The following is a 19,144-nucleotide window of genomic DNA, read 5'->3' on the forward strand; positions in this document are numbered from 1 at the left end:
AGATTCACAGCGCTTTACAAATCATTTTTAATTCATGAATTACTTCAGAATTAAATTTGCAACTTAATACCCTGGTCTTATATCTCACCCAGGCCTTTACAGATTAAGCAGCTGTCAGTTGAAATCACACCTTCCTCCCCTCTCCCCACCCCTGACACAAGCAAAACCCCATTTTAAAGTCTCTGCCTGTGTCTGGGTGATCACTCCCTATAACTACAGACTGAGATATATCCATTATGTAGGTGAGCACAAAAACAGTTCTGACACTCCAACTACACGCCACTGCTATCAGCAGCTAATAACACTTGCAATATTCTGCCAGATCCCTCCTTTTCTAGTTACATGCATAACCATTCGAGTTGGACATTGCTAACAGTGCACACCACCACCACCAACATCCCCTAGCCCAACCCTACCTCCCTCAACAGAACAAATCCAATGGCATGTAAATTGTCTGAATAACCCAATCTGATAAAAGCATGTGTGACCTTTTTGTCAATCCTCCTGCAAATAAGGACGTAGTACAGATTATTTTTCCTCCAGTGAGGACTGCAATACAAATTGCCTTGGATCCTCCAGCCCATTTTGGCATCACAGGTATAAGAACATAAGAACATAAGAAATAGGAGCAGGAGTAGGCCATCCAGCCCTTCGAGCCTGCCCCGCCATTCAATAAGATCATGGCTGATCTGTCGCTGCTCAGTTCCACTTTCCCGCCCTCTCCCCATAACCCTTAATCCCCTCTCCTATCAAAAACCCATCAAGCCGCGTCTTAAAAATATTTAGCGAGGCAGCCTCCACCACTTCAACGGGCAGAGAATTCCAGAGATTCACCACCCTTTGAGTGAAGAAGTTCCTCCTCAACTCTGTTCTAAACCGCCCCCCTTTTATCTTGAGGCTGTGCCCCCTAGTCCTACTGTCTTTTTTGAGCGGGAAGAGTCTCTCCACCTCTATCCTATCCATCCCATTCATCATCTTATACGTCTAAATGAGATCTCCCCTCATTCTTCTAAACTCTAACGAGTACAAGCCCAGTTTATTCAGCCTCTCCTCATAGCTCAACCCCCTCAATTCCAGTATCAGCCTAGTAAACCTCCTCTGCACTCCCTCCAAGGCCAAAATATCTTTGCGCAGGTGCGGCACCCAAAACTGCACACAGTACTCCAGCTGCGGCCTCACCAATGCCCTATACAGCTGCAGCAAGACCTCCCTATGATCCTAAGATGATGATCCTAAGACCATGAGCGATAGGAACAGAATTAGTCAATTCGGCCCATCAAATCTGAATTCTACAGATTCACTACATTCTGGCTGAAGAAATTCCTTCTCATCTCAGTTCTAAAGGGTTATCCCTTTACTCGGAGGTTGTGCCCTCGGATCCTTGTCTGTCCGACTGATGGAAGCATTTTCTCCACATCCAGTCTACCCTGGTCTCTCAGAATTGTGTAACTTTCAATGAGATCCCCCTCATCCTTCTAAAAGCCGTTTAGTACAGACCCAGAGTCCTGAAACACTCAGAAATGATGGGCCAGATTGACAAACAGAGTAGGTTTCCACAATCCCCTCCAACATTACCCTCATGCACTGCTCTAAGCCAGAGGGCTGCAAAAGGGATCTCCACCATGCCAGATCCACCACTATGAAGGATACAGTACAGGTTATTGTGTCTTATCCAGAGGAAATGAACACGCCCATGGATGAGGAAAGGGGAGCTGGTCCCCTCATCCTCCTTCTGCATCAGCATTGGTAGGAAGTAATCAATTTCATTCATATCCACGTCCCCCATGTAGTTTCTGCATATTAGAACCTGACCAAGAAAGAAACGGAGTTTAAGAACAGAACATGAGATCAACATGACTGAAAAAAGCACACTGAACATCTGCAGAAAATCAGTTACAATTCATCAGAATCCTGGAATGGGAGAATAATGCAGCATGAAAAAAGCCATCTGGTCCATCATTAGCTCGTTGGTAGTTATTCAATTAATCCTGATCGCCTGGAATTTTTTACTCCTATTTCTTAAGCAGCATGGTGGCACAATGATTAGCACTGCTGCCTCACAGTGCCAGGGACCTGGATTAAATTCCAGCCTCGGGTGACTGTCTGTGTGGAGTTTGCATGTTCTCCAAGTGTTGGTGTGGATTTCCTCCAGGTGCTCCTGCTCTTTGCACAGTCCAAAGATATGCAGGTTAGGTGGATTGGTCATGGTAAATTGCCCCTTAGGGTCCAAACATGCGCAGGTTAGGAGGATTAGGAGGTTAAATGATGGGGGTAAAGGGATAGGGCCTGGGTAAGGCGTTGTGTTGGACAGCCTAAACTGTCCCTTAGTGTCAGGGGGATTAGCAGGGTAAATACATGGGGTTACGGGGATAGGGCCTGGGTGACATTGTTGTCAGTGCAGGCTCAATGGGCCGAATGAGCTTCTTTTGAACTGTAGGGATTGTATGATTCTTTCCCCTAATTTAAGATCAAGGAATAGATCAAGGAATAGAGGGCTACGGAGAAATGGCACAGAAACTGAGCTGAGGTCGGCATGGATCATAATCACACGGAATGGTGGAGCAGGCCTGAAGGGACTGGTGGCCTACTCCTGCCTCTATTTCTTGTGGTCAGTGGGGGGAAAAAAGAGTCAGCCTCTCCCTTTGTATAATGTTGTAAACTATTGAAAAATTGAAGGTTTGGACCTGGGGGAATTACAAAAGCTACTTCAAGTGTTCATTCGCAATTACGGATTGATGGATGAAATCAAATCAAGTCAGATATTCGAGCATCATGGGATGTGTTATGCATGGACTGCAAACGTACACCATTTATTTGACCTTGAGCAATGGTCACATTTCATTGACATAGATCAAATAAATCTTCAATAGTTAGCACAAATAGACAGACAAAAATTGTGATTTTGGATGGCATTATACGTAATGAATTTACCAATGTTACACTTTTAGGAGAGACCAAACCAAGACAACACAGTTTAAAAAATAAGGAGTCTGCCATTAAACACAAGGGTAAGGCAATTTTTTTCTCTCTCAAAACGTCGTGGGTTTGCATAGTTCCTTTCCCCAGAGACTGGCAGACGCAAGGTCACTGGTTTTTTTTAAGGTAGAGGTAGATAGTTTAGTGACTAACAAGGCAGTGAAAGCGGGTAGATGGAAAAGTGGTGTTGAGGGCACAATCCAATCTTATTTTCCTATTCTGCCATCTTACAGTGGTCCATGCTGTCACCATTTTAAAGATCAGGAAGATGGCAGAGTCCCAGGTGATTTCGTACCCGAAAGAACCTGCCCCCTGCAGGTGATTCTGTCTATCCACCGCAATCATGGTTCCTGATTAGGATCTTAAGAATTCAAGGGGTGTGGGTGTCCCTGACTAGGCCAGCATTTATTGCCCTTGAGAAGGTGATGGTGAGCCGCCTTCTTGAACTGCTGCAGTCCACGTGGTGTAGGAGCACCCACATTGCTGTTTGGTCACAGCAAAGAAGAAGGTCATTCGAACAGTCATGTCTGCACTGATTCTCTTAATGAGCAGTTTACTCTATAACCACTTCTGCCTACAGCTCTGTACATTATTTCTGGACTGAACCTGCCTCCACCAAATCCAGGCAACACATTCCAGATTTCAACCACCCGCTGTGAGAATAAGTTAGTCCTCGTGTTACCTTAAATCTGTGCCCTCTGGTTCTTCATCCTGTCACCAATTGGAACAATCTTCCTGTACCAAATCTGTCCAGACCCCTCTTTATATTTGAATCCCTATATCAAAATTCCTCTACTCCAAGCAGAAGAATCCCAGCTTCTCCAATCCATCTAAAGTGAAGTTCCTCATCCCTGGTGCCATTCTTGTGAATCTTTACTGTGCCCCCTTTAATACCTTCTGAAAGTGCAGTGCTCAGAACTGCTAAAGATACTGACAAGAGATTTCAGGCAGGTTACCAGGGTGCTGAATAGTATAACTAGTAATTCAGTGACCTGGGGTAATGCTCTGGGGACCAAGGTAGAATCCCACCACAGCAGATGGTGAAATCTGAATTCAGTAAAAATCTAGAATTAAAAGTCTACCTGGTGACCATGAAATCATTGCCAATTGTAGTAAAACCCCATCTGGATCATGAATGCCCTTTGGGAAAGGAAATCTGCTATCGTTACCTGGTCTGGCTTGCATGTGACTCCAGTCCCACAGCACAGTAACACAGTGGTTAGCAATGCTGTTTCACGGTGCCAGGGACCTGGGTTCAATTTCTAGCTTAGATCACAGTCTGTGAAGAGTTGCACGTTCTCCCCGTGTCTGAGTGTGTTTCCTGAAGATGCTCCAGTTTCCACTGGAAAGACATGCTAGTTAGGTGCATTGACCATGCTAAATTCTCCCTCAGTATGCCCGAACAGGCACTGGAGTGTAGTGACTAAGGGATTTTCACAGTAACTTCATTGCAGTGTTAATGTAAACCTACTTGTGACACTGATAAATAAACTAATAAATAAACTTTTAAAGAAAGTTGACTTGCTAGGCCATTCAGGAGTCACTCAGTTCAAGGGCAAATAGGGATGGGCAATAAATGCTGGTCTAAACAGAGATGCCCATATCCCATGAACTTACTAAGGTCCAAATCAAACAAAAATCATACAGCCAGTTCACAAACTAAAGTGAGAATGGTACACATTGTACAAACAGTACAAAGATAAAAGCAAATTACTGTGGATGCTGGGATCTGAAACAAAAGGTAATGTTGGAGATATGATAGCTACTGGATAATGCTGCCTTTAGTGTCAACGGGGAGGCATGAATCGAATTTCCCCAGTGACCAGATCAGTTAGCATAAACATTAATGTGCTTTAAGTGAGTCACAGGCTTGTGACTCTAGCTTAAAACGTTTTAGTACACTCATTCGCCAACTTCTTTAATCCCAGATCATTCTAATTAGTAAACTCTTCTGGTTCATTTGAGTTTGCATTTGAAAGGTGTTTGGAAGGATCTGCAGGTTGATACACTCAACCTGTCCGACCGTGTTATGAACAGACCTTCCTTTGGCCATCAAGTCCTAGCATTGGACTCCAACCTGGAGCATCCAGCTCAGAGGCAGGGACGCTACCCACCGTGCCACAAAACCTCAACTATTTTCTGTAACTCTTTTTATAAGTCCAAGCCTGTGTCCTCCAGTTTACATGCAAATCCCTTCCATTTGATTAAATTTGTGAACCTGAAGCTTCAAATTCAAGATGCAAATTAAAAACCGTGCAGACGCCAGTATTGTTCTTTGAGGTCCTCCATTAAGTTACTTTCTCTTATCCTTCTGAGGCACATTCCTAACTAATGCTTGCTTCTTTGTATCCTTCAGACAGTCCCTTATTGGTTCAGATTCCTGCTAATTTTATCTTTACTGTTTTAACTGTGTGTATACTTGTCTATTATAAGGAACTTTTTAAAAAAGATTTCAGGAAAGCTGACCGCCATCCCCCGCACCACCCCCCCCCCCCGCCCCGCCACCCCCCTCCCCCCACCCCGCAAAGGGGTTGGTAAACATGGTCAGGCCGAACTTTATTTTTGAGAAGTGGAATTCACATGTCATTCACAGCCAAAGGATGCCCCCAAAACACATCACAGCCAAAGAATTACATCTGAGTGCGTTCACTGCAGCCTTGTGGCAGCCATTTTGCATACAACTAGATTCTACAAACAGCAATGGGATGAAGAATAAGGTAATCTGCTTTGATGGTGCTGAGTTAAGAAATTTGAGGGGGGGTGGGGAGAAATGGCATCGAGGTAGATGATCAGCCATGATCTGTTTGACGACAGATCAGGCTTGATGGGCTGAATGGTCTCGGCTTGCTCCTGTGTTCTGATGGGTAAATGTTGGCCAGAATATCAGAAGAACTGGTATATTCTCCTTCAAATGGAGCCATGGTATCCTTTACATCCATCCTGAGAGGGCACGTGTCTCCCTGGTTGAAAATGAGACAATCTTCTGTAGCGTCATACTCTCTCAGAATTGTGCTGGAGTCGGAGCCTAAATTATTTGCTTAAATCCAGGAGTAATTCTTCGAACACGCAGTCATCTTATTCGGAAGCACCGGTGTTATCAGTAATACAAAACAACACCTGAAACCTAAAGCCAATATGGTTGCTTTTTGTTATGATGTTAAATCCTCTGTGGTATAGTTATTGCCATAGGCATCAAGTAACAAAGAACGAACTGTAAATAGCACACAGTTAGTGCCAAGGGGTGTATACTAGCTTCCAAACAAGAAAACATACCATCATGACACAGTTAACAATTCATTCTGGGTTACAAATATTGCTTCTAGTGCTCTGCATGCTTTCTGCACTAAATATCATTCTAATACACCGATAATTTTTAATACTGCAGTTTTGATCATTCTTAAAAACTATGTGGCAATTAGCTGGGACTGTCCAGTTTTTGATCTTGGGATTCTGTTTACAAATTGACTTTTGATAGAACTATGGAACCTATAGTACAGAAACAAAGCAACTGGTCTCTGCCAGTGTTTATACAACACACAAGCCTCCCTTCACTTATTCATACCCTGCCCCCATTTACCTCTATTCCTTGCTTCCTTGTGTCTGCCTTAACTACGATATGGAAGAGAGTTCCACACTTTCACACAGCCACTCTCTGCGAAGAAGTTCTTCATTTCATCTACAGAATTAGGATTCCCATATAGTATTTGCAGTGGCTATCTTGTATTTACATTCCTTTGGTCTGAACTCAGTACAAAGTTAGGATCACAAGCACCTTTTTTCTGGGTGCTAAGAGTACTTTTAGACAAAATGGTGTCCACAGTGCTTGCGCACACTTTTGGTAGGAATTGAACTGGAAGTCATGTTGGTGAGGCAATAGCGTTGCAGCAAGCAACCACAAAGTATGCAGAGACCATAAGAAATATGGAGTAGGCCATTCAGCCCCTCAAACCTTCCCTGCCATTCAATAGGATCATAACTGACTCAACATTCTTCATGTCCACTTTCCTGCCCTTTCCCTATAACCTTTGATTCACTTACTGATCAAAAATCTATCTCAGCCTTAAATATACACAAGGACTCTGCCCCCACAGTTCTCTGTGGCAAGGAGTTTCAAAGACTCACAACCCTCTGAGAGAAGAAATCCCTTCTCATCTCAGTCTGCAATTAATGCCCCTTTACTCTGAGACTCTGCCCTCTGGTAATAGGCCCTCTCATGAGGGGAAGCATTTATCCCGACAAACCCCTTAAGAATCCCAGAGCAGGCAGATCATGATGCCAATCAGCTCTTTGGAGCTCAATGTTTCTGCTAACTCCCTCTCTTAATCTCACATACACCTCAACATGTGTTCAGGATCAAAGTACAGCTCTTCCCATCCATCTGTGATATTTCAACTACTTGCTAGTTCATTTCTTCCCACTTTGATTCTAAAATGATTGCTGATTTGAGTTGAGGACTGACATCAAAACCTCTGGTCACTCTCCAACATGGACGAAAGAGTAGCCCCATTCGCTCTGAATAATGGCATATTTCAGAGAATGGTGCTGGGAGTTGGAAGAGGTGGAGGGGAGAAGGGCTCTCAGTAGGAAATCCTATCCACTTGGGGTGTTCAGAGAACAATGCTCTATCTGAATGAAAAACAAAGTGCATGGCAGTTGTGCTACATTAAGATGCCCTTTTGAAATCTGTCACCTGCTACAACTAGTCTCAGAGAGGGCAAGGACGGCATTGTCAATGGCTGAGAAAGTGACTGTGGTGGAGTTGGAGATATTGACAATATCTCAGTTTGATGATGCATAAGGGAGGTCACTAAGACTCTTTATATAATTCCATATTCATAACTTCCAAACTCTCTACTGAGAGAAAAGAGCCCCAGCCTGCTCATTCTTCTGTTCGTTGCATCCTTACAATTCCGATACATGGAAAGAAAGAATTTGTTATTACACAGGCTATGGGCAGTATGGATGGAACAGTGGTCAGCACTGCTGCCTCGCAGCGCCAGGGACTCAGGTTCGATTCCCGGTTTGGGTCACTGTCTGTGCGGAGTCTGCACGTTGTCCTTGTCTGCGTCAGTTTCCTTCGGGTGCTCTGATTTGCTCCCACAGTTTGAAAGATACGTTGGTTAGATGCGTTGACCATGCTAAATTCTCCCTCAGTGCACTCAAACAAGCACCAGAGTGTGGTGACTAGGGGACTTTCACTTCATTGCAGTGTTACTGTAAGCCTACTTGTAACTTTAATGAATAAAATTTAAAACTTTAAGTGCTTTGTTGCCAACAAAGTAGTTTTGAAGTATAATAACTGCTGTAATAGTGATTATATTAATATATAATTGTTGCAAATAGTGATTGTCATCTAGCTGTTAATATGCTACATGACTATTGGCCAATTGTCATGTAGAATATAAGCAACTAGAAGATAATGACAAGATAGTAATTATTGACCCAGTTAGGAAATTGGTTAAGCGGTAAGAGACAGAGTGGTGATAATGGGTAGCTACTCTAATTAGCTGCATGTGATTAGTGGTAGAACAAAGAAAATTCCAGCACAGGAACAGGCCCTTTGGCCCTCCAAGTCTGCATTGACCATGCTGCCCGACTTAACTAAAACCCCCTACACTTCCGGGGACCATATCCCTCTATTCCCATCCTATTCATGTACTTGTCAAGACGCCCCTTAAAAGTTACTACCATATCCACTTCCATTACCTCCCCGGGCAACAGGTTCCAGGCACTCACTACTCTGTGTAAAAAACCTGCCTCATTCATCCCCTTTACACCTTGCCCCTCGCACCTTAAACCTATGCCCCCCAGTAATTGACTCTTTCGCCCTGGGAAAAAGCTTCTGACTATCCAAAAGGATAGTGAAAGGATAGCCAAAATGATTTTCTTTGCAGCATCAACCATTCACCGTATTATTGACTTAGATGATGGATCAGATGGGCACCAATCCAAATATGCCAATGACAGAAAGGTAGATAAGTAGTGTAGATGTGCCTCAGGCTGGTTTGAGCTCATATTGCCTCCACAATCAAACCAACATGCAAATGGAAAGGTCCACAATAAAGGGAACTACAGTTCATAAACTTTATCTAACAGAAGGAGCAGCAGTTCTGCAGAGCAAGATTGAAGGCTGACTCTGGGCAGTGACATTAATCCAGCAGAACAATGAGAACATTCAAAATCCATCCTGACAAGAAACAGCTGTGGAAGTGGAAGGCTTCGCAACCAGACGGAACCAAGATTGGTTTGATGAAAATAACATGGAAATCCAAAATTTCTTTGGAAGTAAAATTCTTTCCACAATTGAACACTTCCATTCTCTGATAATCAGGTTACTAAAGGTGCATATAAGGACGCCTGCAGCACTCTGCAACCAGGCACACCTACCAGCTCAAAACAGATACACAGCTGACAATCAAAGGTGTTATAACAGAACCTTCCAAACCAGGAGTTCCAGTGACCCAACTGCAGATCAAAAATGACAACAATTACCACAGAGGTAAGGATTCCCATGATCTTTGTTCTTCAAAGAATCTGCCATCATCAGCCGATAACACGAAGGTTGGTGGTGTTGTGGATAGTCTGGAGGGATGTCAGAAGTTGCAGCGTGACATAGATAGGATGCAAGACTGGGCGGAGAAGTGGCAGATGGACTTCAACACGGATAAATGTGTAGTGGTCCATTTTGGCAAGACCAATGGGATGCAGGAGTACAATACCAAGGGTAGGAGTCTTAGCTGTGTTGAAGAGCAGAAGGATCTTGGGCTGTACCCGTGCAAAACCCTGGTTAGACTACACCCAGAGAACTGTGAGGCATTGGGCCCGATTTTACCATCAAGTTACATCTATTTTCAGGCGGGTAGCACGATCTGTGACCAGCTCCGCACCCATTCCCACTAAACCAAGCGCCTAAAATGGCCATGATCGGGGTCATGCCCAAAACAGGCACGATGTCAATTTAAATGCATTTGCTTAATGGGCTGGATGCCCAAATTTGCCAGCATTTCCTCCTTTACCATTGCCCATCCAGATTCGGCGCGAAACAGACATGGTCCGCAAAAGTCTGATTCAGACGCTCCAGCTTCTGAGGAGGTAAGTTCTGAGCTTCCAGCGTCTCTCTGACTCAGAGGGTAGGAAGTGGGTTAGATGGATCTCTAGTGGTGGGGGAGGAGGGAAGCGGGTCTGATCATTCTATGGTGGGGCGGGGGAGGAGATGTCTAGTGCCACTGTGTGTGTGATCAGTGGTGGGGGGAGAGAAGTGGGGGAGAGGGGGTCAGGGAGTCGCGATCGGTCTGGGTAGCAGGGGTTGGGGGTTAAAGGGGACAGTTATGTTGTGGGGATGGTGCAATGGGCCAGGGGGGAGGTATTATCCCACCCAGGAGCAATGTGATGGGAGCAGTCTTTCTATTTTTGTTTACTGTGCATGCGCAATTGGAAGCTCCAATCGGAGCAGCAGTGTTTCGGCACATTAAGCCCCACCAACAGGTTTCTGCAGCCCGATTCAGAATCGCAGCTTTTCTTTCAGGCAGAGTGCGTACGGGGGCGCCCGAGAACGGTTCTAAAAGTCGGATCTGAAACACTCCCAGTTTCGGCACTTAGAATTAAATGGTAAAATCGGGCCCATGTTCTGAAAATCAAAACAGTGAAATTAAGAAGCACTTCTACACACAAATGATGAATCTATGCTGCGCTACCATCAGAGTCAAAATAATCTTCCTGGACATGGAATGGAGAACGACAATATAGTTCCAAGTCAGGATGGACTGTGGCTTGGAGGAGAACTTCCATGATCTGCTGCCCTTGTCCTTCTAGGGGGTAGAGGCTGTGGATTTAAAAGGTGCTGTCAAAGCAGCCTTGCTGAGTTCCTAATGCGTACACTCTAGGAACACCTTAGATGGTACAGACTGCTGCCACTGTGTGTCTGTGGTGGAGGGATTGGATATTGAAGGTGGTGGATTGGGTATCAATCAAGCGGGACTGCTTTGTTCTGGACGATGTTGAGTTGCTTGAATGCTGTTGGAGCTGCATTGTCCAGGTAAGTGGGCAGCACAATGGCACAGTTGTTAGCAATGCTGCCTCACAGTGCCAGGGACCTGGGTTTGATTCCCAGCTTGGTTCGCTGTCTGTGTGGAGTTTGCATGTTCTCTGTGCCTGTGTGGATTTCCTCCGGGTGCTCCGGTTTCCCCTCACAGTCCAAGGATGTGCAAGTTGAGTGAATTGGCCATGCTAAATTCTCCCTCAAATGCACCTGAACAGGTGCCAGAGTGTGGCAACTAGGGGATTTTCATAGTAACTTCATTGCAGTGTTAATGTAAGCCTACTTAGGACTAATAAATAAACTTTTACTATCTTTAAGTGGAGAATATTCTATTACTCTTCTGACTTGTGCCTTGTAGATAGTGGAAAAGTTTTAGGAGTCAGGAGGTGAGTTACTTGCCACAGAATTCCCAGCCTCTGACCAGCTTTTGTAGCTATAGTATATATATGGCTGCTCCAGTTCAGTTTCTGCTTAATGGTAACCTCAGGATGTTGATAGTGGCGAATTCAGTTATGGCAATGCTGTTGAATATCAAGGGAGATGCTTGGACTCTCTTTTGTTTGGGATATGTCAGCACTTTTAGTAACATTACTTGGCATTATCAACCCAAGATTGAATGTTGTTAAGGTCTTGCTGCTTATGGACCGGGAATGTTTCAATGTCTGAGGAGCTGCAAATGGTTTTAAACATTGTGCAATCACCAGCGAACATCTCCTATTCTGCCATCATGATGGAGGCAAGATCATTGATGAAGCAGCTGAAAATGATTGGGATTAGGACACCACTCTGAAGAACTCCTGCCGTGATGCCCTGGAACAGAGATGATTGACCTCAACAACCACAACCATCTTTCTTTGAGCCAGGTACAACTCTAATCAGGGAGAAATCAACTCTAATCAGGGAGAAATTTCTCCGCTGGTTCCCACTGACTCCAGTTGCTCGATGGCTTCTTGATACTTGGTCATATACAGCCTTGATGCTCAGGGGCAGTGATTCTCATCTCACCTCTGGAGGTCAGCTCTTTTGTTCATGTTTGGACCGAGGCTGTAATGAGGTCAGGAGCTAAGTGGTCCGGGTGGAGCCCAAACTGAGCAGCACTGAGCAGGGTATTGTTGAAGAAGATCATTTGATAGCACTGTCAACAACTCCTTCCATCACTTTGCTAATGATCGATAATAGGCTAATGCCTGGCAATTGGCTGGGTCGGATTTGTCCTGTGATGGGGTAACTTTGCACAAGCCTTAAATCTCCACATGCTCTTAGGATTCTTTTTAAGGAAAATGTGTCAATTTTTTTTGAATTATGGTAACCATTGATTTCTCTTCATGTGTGCCTTCTGTGAAAATTCTCTAGTGGAATACTAGGGAGGGAATCCTTACTAATACCAAGTAGTTTAGATTTTTCTTCCACAAATTACAACTGATGCCAGATCAATTGTTAATTTAAAATTTCAGATTGATAACCTTTTGCCAACAGAAGATGATATGGAGAGAAGGGAAGTAAATAGATCTCAGTGAACAGTGGAACAGCCTCAAAGGGCGAAATGACCTACGTCTGTTCCTAATCTGTTTCTTCTTAGTGATATTGGCTGAGGAGTACCAGATAAAAAATTTCCTGCTGGCATTTAAATTGTGCCATTAAATCTTTTACATCCACCCAAAATGTCAGTTTAGCATCTTAGTTGAAGATGGCACATCTGAAAGTACAGCACTAACTCAGTAAAGTCAATATTCTCTTCCACCTTCTTCCATCAGGAAAAAGATACAAAAGCCTGAGGTCACGTCACATACCAAGCGACTCAAGAACAGCTTCTTCCCTGCTGTTGTGTCAGACTTTTCAATGGACCTACCTTCATATTAAGCTGATCTTTCTTTACATGCTAACAATGACTGTAACACTACATTCTGCACTCTCTCCTTTCTTTCTCTACGTATGGTATGCTTTGTCTGTATAGCACACAAGAAATAATACTTCTTACTGGATCCCAATATATGTGACAATAAATCAAATCAAAATTCAACTTAAATCTCATGCTCAAGTCTCTGGAGTGGGACTTGAACCCTCCACCTTCCAATTCAGTGGCACCAGTGGTGGTAATGGGCCAAGGTTAAAAGGTTGTTGTAATCCCCTTATAAATCTTTCTACACCAATTTCAATGCTTCAATGTCCTTTTAGTTTATATGTGGAACACAACTGCATACAGCAAATTCTCTCTTATTTTCCCTCTCTCTCTAACATTAACCTAATTGGTCTCTGGTCTGGTTCCTGTTGAATACCAGTTTGATTTCCTATGTTTCTTCAACTATCCACAAGTGTAATGATTCTGGGCAGGAGGAGTCTTGTTCTCCTTAAGCACAGCTAGTCTAGTAGCTCCACTCTTACCATCTTAACTGTAACAATATCTTTGGCCTCGACCACTGCTATTTCTACACTGGTTGTCTCTTCAGTGAAAACTGAGGCAAAGTATCTATTCATATGAGGCACTAGAAACTGTTGATGGACAGAGAGATTTAGAGGTCCATGCACTAAAAGCTAGTGGCACGTACAAAATAATAAAAGATTATCTCGACTTTGGAAGCTTTTTTTGATCCCTTTGTGGGATGTGTGACTCACTGGCAGGACCAGCATTTATTGCCCATCCCTAATTGCCCTTAAACTAAGTGACTTGCCAGACCAGTTCAGGAAGCATTTAAGAGTCAACCACATTGCTGTGGTTCTGGAGTCACATGTAGGCCAGACCAGGTAAGGATGGCAGATTTTTTTCCCTATCAGACATTAGTGAACCAGATGGGTTTTTCCAACAATGATTTCACGGTAACCATTAGATATTTAATTCCAGATTTTTATTGAATTCAAATTTCACCATCTGCCATAGTGGGATTCAAACCCGAGACACCACAGTATTACCCTGAGTCTCAGGATTACTGATCTGATGATAATATACCATTACCTCTCATTGTGTAACATCAATTGATCAAAATGATACCTGGGTTGAAAGGGTTAAATGAGGAAGTTTCATGAATCATGTTTGAATCTTGAGTTTAAAAGAGGAAGGGATGATCAAATTGAGGTCTTTTGACCAAAAGTCTCTCTACTCCAGTCTTAAGCATATTCAACGATAATGCACCAAAAACAATCTGGGATAGGGAATTCCAAAGATTTGCAACCCTTTCAGTGAAGACATTTCTCCTCATCTCAATCCTAAATGATTGGCCCTTTATTGTGATACTGTGCTGGCTAGCCAGGCGAAACATTCTCAGCCTGTCAAGCCTCTTCATGATCTTGAATGTTTCAATGAGATTGTCACTCATTTTCTAAATTCCAGAGAACCATAGACCCAATGTACTCCCCGTCCACGGGCTCTGACAAAGTCTCATCCAGACTTGAAACATTGGGCAGAGTTTTATCAGCATGTCCGCCCAAGATTCATACAATCCCACCCTAAGCCAACAGATGCATTTCCAACATTCCCTGGGTAAAATTCTGGCCATTGGCTCTATTCTCTCTCCACTGATGCTATCAGACCCGCTGAGATTTTCCAGCATTTTTCTGTTTATGTTTCAGATTCCAGCATCTGCAGTATTGTTTGCCTTACTCCCCACCTTGCTGGGCAAGGATTATGAAGCTAGTGATGGAACAGTGCTGAATGGTCTGGCCCTTGTCACACCTCCCTTTATAACTGGTCAACAAATCTTTCGATAGTCCCAATAGCTTTTCCACTGGGCCAGATTCCAATTCTATTCCAATTGGGTTGAAATGCAGCTGATCCCAGCAGCTCAGCCACTTCTTGGTACCCTTATTGTAACCCGCTCGACACAGAGGGGGAATTTGCAAAGAGGCTGACAGTTAAAAGTAGTACAGAGGCAACTGCTCGAAGGATGCCATTCATTCATCTCAGCAATATTTTGGTGCACTGGCCATGCTAAATTCTCCCTCAGTGTTGCTGAACAGATGCCCGAGTGTGACAACCTAGAGGATTTTCACAGTAACTTCATTGCCGTGTTAATGTAAGCCTATACTAATAAATAAACTTATTTTCTTTTTTGCCATGCATATACTGTTAGTTAGTTAGTTATAAAATATATAATGGTGGCACAGGGGCTAGCACTGCTGCCTCACAGCATCAGGGACCCAGGTTCGTTTCCTGGCTTGGGTCACTGTCTGTGTGCAGTTTGCACGTTCTCCTCGTGTCTGTGTGGGTTTCCTCTGGGCGCTTTGGTTTCCTCCCACACTCCAAAGATGGATGGATTCGCCATGCTAAACTTGTCCCTTAATGTTGGGGGACAAGCTAGGGTAAGTGCATGGGGCTGTGGGGATGGGGCCTGGGTGCCATTGCAGTCAGCACAGACTTGATGGGCCGAATGGCCTCCTTCTGTACTGTAGGGAGGCAATTATCATAGAATCATAGAACCCTACAGTGCAGAAAGAGGCCCTTCAGCCCATCGGGTCTGCACCGATCACAATCCCACCCAGGCCCTATCCCCATATCCCTACATGTTATATCCACTAATCCCGCTAACCTACACATCCCTGGACACTAAGGGACAATTTCTTAGCATGGTCAATCAGCCTAACCCACACATCTTTGGACTGTGAGAGAAAACCTGAGCATCCGGAAGAAACCCACGCAGACACGAGGAGAACGTGCAAACTCCACACAGACAGTGACCCGAGCCGGGAATCGAACCCTGGAGCTGTGAAGCAGCAGTGCTAACCACTGTGCTACCGTGCCGCCCTAATTTTAATTCTAATAAATAAACTTTAACTTATTTTCTCTTTTGCCTCGTCTCTTCCAACTGGTCACAGCGCGGTGGAGCCTAGTGTCTTGTTGTCTGTGATAGCAGCAGCACAGATGTTTCGGGAAGGGAATGTAAACAGGTTTTATTAGTAGCAATCCTTCGGTTGGCAACGTGTTGAATATCGCTGGCACAAATCCTGGGGGCGGGGGAGGGAGAGGAGATTGCAGAGTTGAACACCAGGGAATCCCGAGGGGAGAGGAGAACATGGGTGCAAAGCGTTAATAATAGTTGTGTGCAGCACACACTGATAAGTCTCTATGTTAACTGGTGTCGCTGCTGTCAACTGGGTCTTAAGGGACAAACTAATCCGGCACCCAAGATCCGGACATCACCGTGTGTATGGAAGGAGGAGTGTCAAGGACAGGGCGAAACAGCCATGATGAAAACTAATCCTTATTAGTTCTGTGCTGAATTCCAGCCGTAACTTTTGCTACATTCAAATTCGCAAAGAACGCCCTCTGTAGATGTCTGAGAATCATTCGGAGCCGGGGGGTTGGGGAGAAAAACTTTCAGCCGCAATTTAAGTTTGCAGACATTTCTGCAAAGCGAATTTCTCCGCCCTGCCAGTGAAACTGTCAAAGTCAGGAGATACTGACATGGTCTCACCTGCCAGCTCAGGTAATGTAACTGTCCCCACCAGCCTCTCCCCACCCAGCAAGGTTCACCCCTTCCCCCGGGCCTTACCTTCCCCTTGAGGTCCAGCAGGAACACAGCCGAGGCTGACATGGTTCTCGGGAGCGGCTGAGAGGGAAGCCAGTGTCCCAGTTTCGCCCAGGGGAACTGTCGCCTGGCAGGGGGCGAGTCTTCCTGGTTTCCGTATCCTCCGCGTCACGGACACCGATACCGACAGCTTTGTGACTCCCGGGAGCTGGAGCTGGACCACAAAGCAGCGCCCAGTATCCGAGTATAAATACAGCACACAAAATATTCAGAGACACAAATACACAACTACAGGCACCAGGGAAACTTTGAAGCAAAAAATAGCCACATTTGCACAGGCAACGACACATTGTAAACACATCAGTGATAAACAGCAATCATCCTGCACACTGACCAATTTATCAAACACATCATTCTCTCCTTTCCCAACTCTCCACTAACAGTGTCCTTCCCCTGATACCTCCTCCCCACACTGCCCACCCTCCTCCCCTCACTGCCCACTGCCTCCCCCCACTGCCCACCCCCTCCCCTCACTGCCCACCCATCCCCTTACTGCCCACTGTCTCCCCTCACTGCCCACCTCCTCCCCTCACTGCCCACCCATCCCCTTACTGCCCACTGTCTCCCCTCACTGCCCACCCTCCTCCCCTCACTGCCCACCCCTCCCCTCACTGCCCACCCCCTCCCCTCACTGCCCACCCATCCCCTTACTGCCCACTGTCTCCCCTCACTGCCCACCCTCTTCCCCCCACTGCCCACCCCCTCCCCTCACTGCCCACCCCTCCCCTTACTGCCCACTGTCTCCCCTCAGTGCCCACCCCTCCCCCCACTGCCCACACCCTCCCCTCACTGCCCAACTCCTCCCCTCACTGCCCACCCTCCTCCCCCCACTGCCCACCCCCTCACCCCATTGCCCAGCCCCTCCCCCCACTGCCCACCCCCCTCACCCCATTGTCCACCCCCTTGCCTCACTGCCCAACTCCTCCCCTCACTGCCCACCCTCCTCCCCCACTGCCCACCCCATCACCCCTTTGCCCACCCCCTCGCCCCATTGCCCACCCTCTTGCCTCACTGCCCAACTCCTTCCCTCACTGCCCACCCACCTCCCCCCACTGCCCACCCCCTCCCCACGCTGCCCATCCCCTCCCCTCGTTGCCCATCCCCTTCCGCCCCCTCCACACCCACCGCTTCTCCCTCCATCCCTACCATACTCACCCCTTCCCCCCTCCACCTCTTCTCTGTCCTGTTTCCACCTCTTCTCTGACCCCCCCTCCAACCCCTCCGTCCCGTCCACCCTCTACCCCTCTCCATCCTGTTGCCCCACCACCCCTACACTGTCCACCCCCTCCCCGACCCACTCCCCATCCCCCTGTCACCTCCTACCTATCCCCCCGCCACCTCTTCCCTGTCCCCCTCCACCCCCTCCCTCACTCCTTAATCTCCTCCACCCCATCCCTATCCCCCTCCACTCCCTCCCCATCCCCCCTCCACCCCCTCCCCATCCCCCCTCCACCCCCTCCCCAACTCCCCTCCAACCCCTCCCCATCTCCCCTCCACACCCTCCCCGTCTCACCTCCATCCCCTCCCCCTCCCCTTCCCCCTCCCCTTCCACCCTACCCTTTCCCTCCCCATCTCCCTCCCCCCTCACTCACCCTCTCCCTCCCCCTCTCCCTCCCCCTCTCCCTCCCCCTTCCTTCTCCTTCCCCTTCCCTCCCCTTCCCTCTCCTTCCCTCCCCTCCCCTCTCCTTCCCTCCCCTCCCCTCTCCTTCCCTCCCCCTCCCTCCCGCCTCCCACCCCCCCACCCCCTCCCCTCTCCTCCTTCCTGTCCCCCTCTCCTTCCCCTCCCCCTCCCCTCCCTTCCCCCTCCCCTTCCCAATCCCCCTCCCCCTCCCCCATCCCCCTCCCTTCCCTATCACCCCTCCCCTTCCCATCATCCCTCCCATTTGCCCCTCCCCATTCCCATCCCAATCACCCTCCCCATCCCCCTCACCCTCCCTATCTGCCTTCCCCTCCCCATCCCCCCTCCCCACCCCCCTCCCCCTATCACCCCCTCCATCTACCACCCCCCTTCCCCTTCCCCCTACCACCCCCTCCCCTACCATCCCCCTCCCCCATCATCCCCCTACCCTCTCCCTCCCCTCCCCTGCCCTCCCCTCTCCCTCCCCTTCAGCTCCCATTCCTCCCTCCTCTCCCCCTCCCATCCCCCGTGCCCTTCCCCATCCCCGTGCCCTTCCCCATCCCCTCCTCTCCCCTTCTGTCCCCCCTCCTCCTCCCCCGCCTTCTTTTCCCTCTGCCGTCCCCCTCTTCCCTTCCTGTTCCCCCTTTCCCTTTCCATCCCCCTCCCCACTCCCTCCTCTCCCCTCCCCTCTCCACCCTCCCCCCCTCCCCCTTTCCACTCCCCCTTTCCTCATCCCTTTCCCCTCCCTCTTTCCGCTTTCCCCTCCCCCTTTCACTTGCCCCTTTCTCCTGCCCCCTTTCCCCTCCCCCCTTCACCTCCCCCTTTCCCCTCCCCCCTTTCCCCTCTCCCCTTTCTCCTGCCCCCTTTCTCCTCCCCCCTTCACCTCCCCCTTTCCCTTCCCCCCTTTCCTCTCCCCCTTCCCCCTCCATCCAACTCCCTACTGTCTGTCCTCCCCTTGCCCTTGTGCCCCCCTCCATCCATTCCTTCTCTCCT

The 19,144-nt window shown here is 47.2% G+C and overlaps 1 protein-coding gene across 1 annotated transcript in view; it reads right to left on the bottom strand.

Annotated features, from left to right (window-relative positions):
- Positions 1 to 16,838, bottom strand: part of LOC145347643 (AP-1 complex subunit mu-1-like) — a 62,858-nt gene extending 46,020 nt beyond the window's left edge. Inside the window, 3 exon segments of the mRNA XM_080195300.1 lie at positions 1,651 to 1,807; positions 16,498 to 16,563; positions 16,566 to 16,838. Of these exon segments, the coding sequence (XP_080051426.1) occupies positions 1,651 to 1,807; positions 16,498 to 16,563; positions 16,566 to 16,823 (481 nt within the window). The 5' untranslated portion in view covers positions 16,824 to 16,838.
- Positions 16,839 to 19,144: the final 2,306 nt, after the last annotated feature.

This window comes from Carcharhinus amblyrhynchos, chromosome 9 (genome assembly GCF_965287045.1).
Source record: "Carcharhinus amblyrhynchos chromosome 9, sCarAmb.v2.hapA, whole genome shotgun sequence".
In the NCBI taxonomy this organism is placed as follows: Eukaryota; Metazoa; Chordata; class Chondrichthyes; order Carcharhiniformes; family Carcharhinidae; genus Carcharhinus; species Carcharhinus amblyrhynchos.